Below are 11,605 nucleotides of genomic sequence, written 5' to 3'. Positions count from 1 at the left end.
ATGGCCCTATCAGAGCAAACCTGGCATTCTCAGATGGTTGTGGGAGGAGATGCGCACTTTCCCACTGCATTGAGGCAAGAGTGCATGTGGCTCCCATATGAGGACCACAGTTATTCTTCTCAGAATGGAGCCAAATTTGATAACTCAGGACTGAGAAGGAGAGACTGCGACTTTGTCCTGACCACACTGTTTTGAGATCAAGCCTTGTTTGAAAACATGATGTACTGGTTTTTTATTAAAGAAGCTTAACCTGGGGTTTCTATGATCTGTTCTGTTATTTGCAGTGGATAGCATATTAGACACAGACATTTCCTCAACAACTTCTTGAAGAGATATGGATCATCTGAATTGAAGTGCTGAATGCTACCAAGTAACATCAAACACTTTCAAAGCCAAATGCTCAGGGTTAGGATGTGAAATGCATATCTTAAAATGGCGTGTGTGGAAAGAAATTACATGTAAGTAGGTAGTAAGTGTATATTATTTTGCCTAAATTAATATACATATAATCCCTAGAAAAGAAAGACAAGGGATCATTCTATCAGAGTCCTAAAGCCTCATTTTGGATATGAAGTTAAACCCAGACAAAGGATAAGGACAATTTGGAGAGAATTCAAAATAACCATGATGAGGAAGAGATTTCAATATGTCTTATGAGCGTGGGTGGAAGAAAACTGCATGTTTAACTTAAAGAAGTTTCAGGGACACATGGCAATAGTCTTCAATTACTTTAAGATATATGTAGTAGACATTTGGTTTTTGGCTATTCAGCATTGACTTCTAACAATAGCCATTATGTATTTGGTGATTTGTCTCTTCAAATTTATCTGAAATTAGTGCTGTCCCTGGACTATTAAATTACATCAGCCACTATATTCTCATTTTTTCTCAGGTCATTTTAACTGAGTTTTCTGATTTGCAATCAAGAGTTTTAACTAATGCAAAATGTCATCTCTAGGAAGGCTTAGATCTCTGAGGTCCCTATAGACCAAAATGTGTAGATTACAGGCTAGACGTCTTCTGTTAAGTGGAAGAAACAAATTTCAAAGAATAAGGACTATCTGAAGATGAAATTATCATTTAGGAAGATAATTCAGTATTCAAAATTTGATGGTTAATTAATAAAGGTGAAGTTTGAGGTCTTTTTTTAAAAGGAAGAGTCTATGAAAGTATCTCTAAATACTTATAAATTTTAAGTAGGCAAGCACAATTATTGACAAAATTTAAAGTTAATTAATTTGATTAATAGTTGTATTTTCATATGATTTTATACTGATTTTACACTTTCTTAGTATGTTATGCTTCTTATATATTTCAAAATTTTTGTATATAGTAGATTTTAAAGTCACTTAATAGACCTAAAAGTCTAATGTTTAAATATAGAGGTTTGTAGTTGTATCTTTGTTTTGATATCACAACTGTAATTTTATTGACTGTGAAGTCTCTACTTGGGAACACAGCCTTAATCATAGTATTATTCTCAATGGGAAAACTGACTTACTGCAAAATAAAATATTTGCTACAAAACAGGCCAAATATCTCTACTGATAGGTTAGGACTTCAGTCCTAAATTATTGAAATACATAAAATCATTCCTTGCCTATTCTTCCTTCTTGAATAAACAAATGAAAACAGAAAAATAAACAAAAACAGCAGGGACATAAGTAAAACAAACATTACAAAATTTAATTTATGAGATACACTGAAGTATTTAGGTGTGTTTGAATATGCATAGAAAAAATATCTGGAGGGATACATATCAGATTATTAACAGTTTACCTTGGGCATGTGGAATTGGGACAAGGTGAAGGCAGTGCTCTTATTTTTAAATTCTTACACTTCTGTATTTTGTGAAATTTTACAATGAGCATTTATTACTTTTATAATAATGAAAACCATAATAGAAATTTAAAAAATAAACATAGTAAGAAAAAGTGAAAAACACACATATATACAGTAGTTTTAAGAGCTTCATTGGAGGTACAGAGAATTAAATCATATGGCACATTTTCCCACTAATACTGTGGTGGTAAATATAACTGCATACTTTTAGCAACATCTCAATTTTAAAAGTCCTCTGGGATAAGAGCCCTTAAGCAGTGACCCTTCAAGGTGAATATTAAAACTGAAAACAGGGTTTAACTGTTTCTAGAGGATCTACAGGAAAACATGTCAATCTGAAAACTTCAGACAAAACGAAAAGCTTCACAGAAGTAACTCTGGAATACTAAAACAGCTAACCAAAGGCCAGAAATGACCCAGTTCAGACCCAAAACTAAATCACTGAAATCTTGGTAATCTAGGGAAACAGGTTAGGGGTATCTATTTTACCCATTTGTTTATTATTTCTCCCAAATTTTCAATTGGTCTGCTTTTTAATCTCAATGATTTTACCCTAAAAATACTGCAATTTTAATGGGAAGGAATTAAATTAGTTCCATCTAATTAGCTTTAGGTTTATTCTTCCAGTTAAAACAACTAGAAAAAACTGAGACTAATGATTTTCCCATCCTTGTTTTTTTCTCATCACTATTTCTAGCCACTTGATGAACATTCTGGGAGTTAATACTTTGGATTTCTCATGAGTCCCTGAAGTTCTGTATTTGGGAAGATATTTCCTCTTAGGTTCTAACTTTTCCTCCTTTTATTGAAGTCATCAGGGATGACAAACTTATTATTATAAACTTTTTTCTTCCAACACAGAGGATTCTTTAGATAACTATCAGGCTTGTGGTTAAATATCCTCATCAAAGTCAGAACATCTGTAACTTGGAAGTTTCCATCTTTGCAAGCTACAAGTTAAGTGCTTAACTGATATAATTTTGCACTCCTGAAAGAGTGCTCATGACTTAGGTGTCAAAAGCTTGTGTAGGATTAAACTTAAGGCATAAATAATATGCAAAATTTGATAAAACTTAATCAGAAATTATTATAAATAGCGCAGATAAAGGATAGAAAGTCATAATGACCATATGATTTTTAAAAGCTACAACAGCTGAAATTTTGCTGTTTCTCAATGGAAAATTTTTTTAAAAACAAAAGATTCATAATAATGTATATAAAGTATTTAGCATGATGCCAGGTACACAGTAACCATTCAATAAAAGTTAGGTATAAATGAACAATGGATTAAAGCAATAAACAAAAATATAAGAACCCAAAAAGGAGAGAAAAGCTTAGAACTAATTTCCTAGAGTGTGTACTTAAATGGAAAGTCGAAGCTCACAGAGAGCAGTAAGAAATTCTGCATTTTCTGGATCTATCTTTTGGGCCTTTTCATAGTACTCAGCTGCTCGCCTCTTTTCTCCCTCTAGCTTGTAAACAAACCCTAGGGCACTTAAACTCTGCACATCTGAGGTATTGTGCCCAAGTCTCTTAGTAGCCAATTTCTTCAGAGCACTTGTCAGTTTAGGACGCAGAGACGACCTGTCTTTGACCTTTAAGGCTTCTAAATAATGGTGGATGGCAGTATTTTCTGATTTACGGTGAAACTCCTGAAAGCGGCCATAGTGGTAGTGGATCTGATGTTTGTGATCATCAGTTATGTTCTCCAGACGAAGAGCTTTCTGGAAAACGTCTTCAGCATTGCTATACTGGCCGCCCTCGGCATACATGTTGGCCAGGTCCGTGTAGGCAAATGCAAACATCGAGTCTCGCTCCACAGCTGCTTTGAAATGAGAAATCGCCGAGGTAATCAGCTCCTCAACTTTCAGTTTATCCTTTCCTTTAGGTCTGTTGCGAGTGGCCTTCTTGATTTGGATCATTTGTGCCCTGTAGCAAAGTCCCATTTGGTGATGCAAGAAAGAAGAGGTTGGTGTCACCTCCAAGGCCTTTTTCAAAAGTTCTAGAGCTTTGTCCCAGGAATTTTTTCTCCTATAGAATTTGGCTGCATAACGAAGGACATAAGGTTGGGCTGATATCTGGTCCAGGATTTCTTCAATATACTTTTCCCCCTCAGCTTCTGCATGTACATCTTGAAGTTTCAGTGCAAGAAAAACCTTAATGTAGGAATTATCTGGGTTCAGGGTGACAGCTTTCCTCAGGGGGCCCAGAGAAAAGCTTTTTATAGACCCTTCTCTGTCAGAATCATCCAGCCGATACACTGTGATGGCATAGCCGATGTTAAATTCTGGATTGTCTGGTTCTGCTTCCAGAGCCTTCTCAAAAGCGGCTTTAGCCTTTTGGTAATATTTTCCTCCAAATTTCAAGAGTGCCCATCCTTTCTCACAGTCAATCTCTGGACGCTCCAACTTGTAGTTAGAAGGACTAGACAATTTCTTGCAGACGTCCCCTATCTTGTCTACATACTTCTGAGCTTCTTTAAGCTGATCCATGTAGTAATAAACCCAGGCATAGTTTCCCCAAGTGACCAGACTTCGTACTTCTTCTTTGTCTGAGTGCTCTCGCTGTATAATTTCTTCTGCTTGCTTCAAGCACTTTAGCGCATCTTCATTTTGGCCCTTCAGGTGTTTCACATACGCCAAGAGGTTATAAAGAGTGAGTCTGGATTTTGTGGTAAGAAATTCAAGCTGTTGCCCGATAGTATCTTCCACATCAAACAGATCAATGTCTTCCTTAAGTAAATTCCATGTGAAGTGACATTCTAACTCCAAAAGAATGGTCTTCAAGCAGTCCTTAGGAATTTCACTGTTAAAGATAAAAACACTTTTTAATTTCTGAAGAAATAAAGAAAATAATAAATTTTTAAATCTTAAATATAGTTCTTTGCTTAACAACCTATTTTATCTACTTGATTTCACAGTTAAAGCACTAGGCTTCTGTAAGTTTATACTAGTTTCCTCTGTGTATAGGTATGTTCTAAACATATTCCATTAAATTCACACTATTTATTGCAAAACCAATTCTGGAGAGAACAGCATTTTCTATTTCACAAGGTATCTATTTCCTTTAGGCAGTCACTAACCCACAAGGAACACCTGTTTTTAGAGAGGGGAATTTAAATTCTTTTATTTACTAGCTTTGAAAATTAAGAATAATAGATATATATACAACAAATAACATAAAAATTTCATCTGTATTATGAGTAGTGAAGGAAAAGAGAAAGTGAAAAATAAGAAAAAGAAAAAGACTGAAGGAGAGAGAGAAGCCACATGAAAACATAATTTTTGCAGAGAAAACTCCACACAGAAAAAAGGCAGAGTCAGCTGGGAACAGGTACACCAAGAGATGGGAAGAAGTATACGTTTGAGAAATAACAAAGGTTTAGAGAAAACGCGGAAAAGGCAAAAGGAGGCTTAGCAGGTTTTAGTGTTAAGCGCCACATCCTTCTGACCTTTAGGGTTGTGGGCAACAACAAAGACTGTCACCTATTACTGCCCTTACAGTTCACATCACAAATAGTTGTTAAACTCCCTTTGTGAAGCATAGTGTAATTTCTTCAGGGCCTAGTTTCATCTCTGAAACCAGGAAGATGAAGAGGAAGGAGGGGTTAGGAAATATCTACTCATTACCGGTAGGCTTCTATGTGCAAGATCTTCTGAATAACCCTGGAGGTGTAACTGTGAATAAGACACAGGCCTACTTATACAGAGCTTATAAGTACACAGCCAATTACAAATCAGCATTCCAATACAGTGGCATGGAAGTGACTCGGGAAAGGCACACAGTCCAGTGTTGTAGACATCTGTGGCTTTCATTTGGCGGAGCAACATCTCCCCCTCGTCTCAATCCATGTGATTTGAGACACGCTGCCTACACTTCCTCCAGCGTGTGAAGGCAGCAATATTCCAGCCATTCCCTGGCCTCAGTGATTTATTCAGATTTATTCAATTAAAACATAATTTTGCTGAAATGGGGCTTTGCTGGAACTCTCTCTCTTCCAAAAATTTTAAGCTGGTAGCATATAAGCTGGAGTTGCTGGTGGCCATCTTTCCAAATCCTTGGGGACAGCCTGCCTGAGAGAGACTCAAACACAGACAAAAGCAGAGCTTAGGAATAAAGACAGATTGCTTGTGATGCTTACTAAATTCCTGAAACCAGGTATTGCCCGGATCACCCTGTCAATCCCTGTACTACTACCTTTTTAAGGAAATAATCTCTTTTCTTAAGCCAGTATGAACTGGATTTCTCCTGTCTGAAGCTGACAAATTCCTGATTGATATACCTAATTTTGTTTGTTTTGCTTATGGTAGTGGTGAGGCAGTCAGTAAAGACTTTCTAAATTTAGTATTGGGCATAATTAAGGGTCACAAGAAATTTACAGAACAAAGCTGCTTAAGGCTTCTCTCCAAGAAGGAAATGTTCTAATTACTGGATGAACAGTATGTGTGTATTTATTTCCCTTTCTGCTGCACACAGGACTCTTTCTCTTATATGTACGTATGCATATTTGTATAAATGTTTATGAGAACTATAGTAATATTTCTATCAAGAAACATTTACTGATCACCTCATGTCATACATGCCAGGCAATATGCTAGCTGTAGTCGATACAGTAATGAGCAAGATAGAAAAAGGCCTTTTCTTCATGCTAATTCCATTACAGGAGAGGAAGGAACAATAGGGGTTGACAGAAAATAAACATGTAAACAAATCAATGGACAACGTAATTCCAGATTTTAATAAGCGTTAAGAAAAAAATCAGAGTAATGGGATTATGTGGTGGTTTACTTTAATACACTTCTTATTCTCTCACTCTGTGAACTTTTCCTAGGAGAGTTCTGTGCTTAGTTGCTCAGAGGTGTCCACCTCTTTGCGACCCTATGGACTTGTAGCCCGCCAGACTCCTTTATCATGGGGGTTCTCCAGCTAAGAATACTGGAGTGGGCTGCCATGCCCTCCTCCAAGAGATCTTCTCAACCCGGGGATCGAACTCAGGCCTCCTGCACTGCAGGCGGATTCCTTACCATCTGGGCCACCAGGGAAGCCCTGGGAAAGTAGAGGACTTACTTATTCTCACAATTCTGGCCTTGGCTTAAATCTCAGCTCTTCAAAGAAGCTGACCCCTGACCACCATAGGCTAAACTGCACCTCCACCTTGCCTGCCATCCTAAAGTCGAGCCTATCACATTTCCCTGTTCTCCATGGCACTTTTATCAATATTTTCTGGGAGCTGGGGAGGAAGGGGAGCGGGCTTTAAATCAAAGTGAGATTGAGGCTTTTAAATGGATTGGGCTGAGTTTCAGGAACTGGAAAGAAGCTGTCCTAATAGCCAAAAGTGGCCAAAGGGTTAGAGAATTGGATTAATTAACAGAATTAGTAGTAGTGATCAGAAAAATAAAACCACTTCATATTTATAACCTTATAGTATACTTCATGAAATGTTTCCCGATTTTTATAAATACTAAATTTAAACATTAATAGCTTACTTAATAATATATTTAGATATTTAGTAGACATGTTCACTTATATTATTAACTTGATAATTTTTTCTTATTTATCCTCTTTCTTTAATCATCTATGTATACATATAAACACATATATACAGGTCCTACATTTTAGCGATTGCAGGTTCTAGACCAGAGCTTTCCAACAGAACTTCCTGCCAAGATGGAAATGTTCTTATCTGTGCTATACAGTATGGTAGCCACTAGCCACATATGACCACTGATCACTTGAAATGGTGGCTAGTACAACTATGAACTAAATTTTATATTTTATCTACTTTTAGTTAATTTAAATATTATATGACTAGTGGTTATTGTGTGTGACAGGACGGTTGAAGACACTGGGCCTATGGAGCTTAACGTATAAGAAAACCTTAAGCTCAATAGGTTAGACTTCTCCTCTAACTTGAAATTTTCCCCGTTTTATTTAAGGTGAAGAGATAAATTAAATGGCAAACAGGGATATACCTGAGAAGAAAACTTTATGCATATGACTTAGGTTCACTACAGATTCAACTCAATAGCACAAATGTTACACATGTAACACACACTTCCAGAATCAGATGAGAGCTCAAAAAAAAAAAAAACCACCAGAATAAACCCAAAACATTCCCCCAAACCATTCACTTGCCACACTACCCAAGCCAGGCAGAGTGCCAAGCAATTTACACAAATTATATTTACTTTTATAACATATTATTATTTTTACAATTTTATAAATGAGGACTGGGAAATAGAGTTTAAATTACATATCCAAGGCTATATACTATAAAGTGGCCAAGCACAGGTTCAAAGTTACTTCTGACTAATTCAAACAAAAGCTTATGCCTTTTAACCATAATGCTATACGACATCTTTCATATAAAAATTGGAGTTATCATTAAAGTATGATTTACTTTAAAATACAGGCTATGTCTAATGTATGTAAAGTTCACTTTGCCTGGGAAGGACTTAAAAACACAGAGATTTTAGAGCAGCTTAAAGAGAGGGTAGAGGTTGTGTAACTGCTCATTGAGAAAGACATGCCAGACAGTTAAAAGTCTGGGGATAAGAAAACAATGGTTTCAAACATAAGCCCTCAATCTGAAGTCACAGCATTCTACATTGTTGGAGTTATTTTGAGATGGAGCTCACTAGGACACGCTGCGGAGTGACAGAGAGGATTGATTATTTCAAACAATAAAAGATCTGAGTAGAAATGTGTGAAAACTGATCTGAAGAAAGATTAAAAATCTTAGTTATCAAAGATATAATTATCATCATTATTAATGTAAGGAAATTAAAACCTCTTTTTTCCCCATAAATCAGTTAAAAGATATAGTACATGCTGATGATTTCCCAAGGTATGTCCTCTCTCTCTGCTTCCTACTGAATTCCAGACTTCTAGTTTTTAGTTTAAATCTTCAATTAGAAGTTCAGTTGGGATCTCAAGTAAATATATTCATTACAGAAATCTGGGTTCCTTGAATCTGTTCATACCTTAGTTTTCCCCACCTTTTTTTGGTACCGCTTAGTCCCACAGGCCAAATAACCTAGAAGTAATCTCTTGATTCCTCTTCTCTCAACCCTTCATCTAATCCAATGGGAAACTGTTCATTCTACCACCCAGATATATCAAATCCATCCACTTTCTTTCCCCCCATTTCCACTGCAATTTTGCTAGTCTAAAAGACTATTTCCTTTAAAAATCTGGTCTCCCAGTTTTTACTCTTAGTCCCCATATAATATTAGTAAACTTCTGAAAATGCAAACCAGCTTATGTCAGTCTTTTGATTTAAAATCTTCCACTAGCTTCGAAACACCCTTAATCTAGCCTCTGCCATGTCTCAAAAGCCTCTAAAGATGCTGGACCTGTGTACCCACCCAACATTCTCTCCTTTCCTCCTCTTTATCGTGTTTTAGACATACTTCTTTAGACATACTTTGGACATACTTCTTCCTAACCTGAACATATCAAGTTCAAAGACTTTTACGCTTGTTTTTACTCTACTTGAAAAGCTCTGTTCCCAAATCCTTGTATGACTAGCTCCTTCCTTTAACTTGGCTCAAAAATTCCCTATCCAAGAGGCCATCTGTGGCAAAGGTATCTAAAATCATCCCCCCTATTTGTCACTCTCTTAGCCCACTACACTATTTTATTTTCCTTATAGCTCTTACCACCTTCTGAATTATGTTATTTATTCATTCATTTTTGGTTATTTACCCACTTATTTTTGGTTGTCTATTTCCCCCATTTAAATGAGAATAGGGACTTTGTTCTGGTTTGATTTTTTTCACCCGTGTGTCCCCAGAATCTATGATTTCAGTATATAAGAGGAGCTCAATAATAAATACGTGCAGAGTGAATGAATGAATGCAGTTATATACTGGTACCTCCTGGCATTTTCAACCCAGAGGCATGAGCCTAGCATTAAAAAAAAAAAGCCCCTGAATTTCTGATGAGGGAATTCCTGCTAGTTCTTTCCATCCTGCTACTGGTTCCAAACTTTCTGCCATTTCAGTCTTCCCTATCCTATTTGTTTTTCCATCTTGGCATGCTGTCTGGCTCTCTGTTTACATTTTGAAAGTAGGTTTTGGACTAAGGTCCTAAGGTCCTGACTGGGAAACATGGTATGACTGTCCCTTGGTGGTTCCTTTCTCTGGTGTAAATGCACCAAAATCATAGGCAAGACATGCCACACCCTTAATAGCCTGCTCAGATCCACAATATGGGCTTACCAGCCTCTGCCCATCCAGAGTGAAATGAACATCTGCCTCTGCCCAAGGCGGATGAGGAGGGAGGGCTGCCCAGGGCTTGTCATGTGGCTGAGATCTCCAGGGGACATTCAGTCAGCCATGGAAGTGCCTTGCCTACACTCTGGAATTTATGCACAACCGGGCACTATGACAAATTTTACTTTTTCAACTCTACTTACTTTTTTAACTTTGTCTCTGGGAAGCTGGGGAGAGAGGCTATTGTGTCTGAAGAAGCAACATTTATCTTTAGGCAATTTTGTGTGTGTGTGGTGGGGAGTTGTTTTATTGTGTTTGTTTTTTTGCCAGGGAGGAGCAGTCTTTCCTTTTCCTTGGTAGACAGTGCCCAGTGGGGTTCACCCCTCTTCTACCCATCCACCAGACACTCGCAGGGCACCACCGGCCTTTTCCTCCCTATACCTCCCACATCCCTCCTTTCTTACAAAGGGTAGAAGTAAGGCATTTATTAAACATTTTTAAACGTAACAAAAGTCAACATCTGCAAATATATGAGCTGGGCATTCAGCAGCAACCGTTTCCACAGTCCTAAGAGATGGATGCCATCACGTTTTACAGACAAGAAACAGCTTCACCGAGTTGAAGAAACTTTGCTTTGGGTTACCCAACTAGTAGGTGGTCCGAGTCAGGATTTAGAACAAAAGGCTGTAAGGCCTGCAGAGCCCACCATCTGAACCTCCTCAGGCCTCAGCTTCCTAAATGCAGACCGTTCACCATCCCCGTGCAGGGTAGGGGACCAGATGAAAAGGGGTCAGCCAAGGACCCCCACCACAGGCCAGTCTCGGAAACGGAGAAAGCAAGCCCCACAAAACGGGGGATGGGGTGGAGCCGGAACAATGTGTCCACGGTACAAAGGAGGGGGGAGAAGTCAGACCCAAGAATCAGAAAGGCAAAATGGCAGAAGCGGACGCGTGTGACGCGGGGGCCGCGGCCTGCGGGGACCTGCACCGCAGAAGCTCCCGCACCGGCCCGGGGGCGGCGGCGACCGGAGCCGCAGGGAAGTGACAAGTCCCCGGGGCGCATCGCCCCTGCCCCCCCCCCCCCGCCGCCCCCCGACTCGGCCCGAGAGTCCGATCGCGGATGCCTGGGACGTGCCGGAAGGGTCCACTCGGCCACCCTCCCCGGCAGGCCCACCTTCAGCCGCCCCGGACCCGGACCGGGCTCCCAGGCGGGGAGCGCCCCCAAAGCCGACGCCCGGCGGCCGGGCTCCGGGGCTCGGCTCAAGGGCCGCAGCGCTGCCCTGCAAACGGAACACGAGAGAAAGGCGTGTAAATCAAAGGCCACAGGGAGCTGGGGAGGGGGCGGGGAGAGGCCCTTACCTCATGGCGGCAGGGCTCTGCTGCGGTTCCGGGAGGTGCAGGTCCCTTCGGGCTTTCTCCTCGCCCTCCGCTCCTTTGCGGCTGAGCGGCGGCGCGCGGGCGTGGGCGTGGGCGCGCGGGCGCGCGGGCGAGGTGACCGCAGCGCGAGGCCCGCGCACGGGGGCGGCCGTCTTTGTTAAAGGGCGGGAG

At 39.7% G+C, this 11,605-nt stretch overlaps 1 protein-coding gene across 1 annotated transcript; it reads right to left on the bottom strand.

The window, feature by feature from the left end:
* Positions 1-1,665: 1,665 nt before the first annotated feature.
* Positions 1,666-11,593, bottom strand: IFIT5 (interferon induced protein with tetratricopeptide repeats 5). The gene is made up of 2 exons (XM_027960580.3): positions 11,417-11,593; positions 1,666-4,647 (listed from the first exon to the last, which is right to left on the bottom strand). The coding sequence occupies exons 1-2, from the start codon at positions 11,419-11,421 to the stop codon at positions 3,204-3,206; spliced, it is 1,449 nt and encodes a 482-aa protein (XP_027816381.2). The 5' UTR covers positions 11,422-11,593; the 3' UTR covers positions 1,666-3,203.
* Between the last annotated feature and the right edge of the window lie 12 nt (positions 11,594-11,605).

This window comes from Ovis aries, chromosome 22 (assembly GCF_016772045.2).
Source record: "Ovis aries strain OAR_USU_Benz2616 breed Rambouillet chromosome 22, ARS-UI_Ramb_v3.0, whole genome shotgun sequence".
Classification (NCBI taxonomy): Eukaryota; Metazoa; Chordata; class Mammalia; order Artiodactyla; family Bovidae; genus Ovis; species Ovis aries.
Note: the sequence above shows the minus strand (reverse complement) of the source record. Positions and strands in the feature narration are given on the sequence as shown.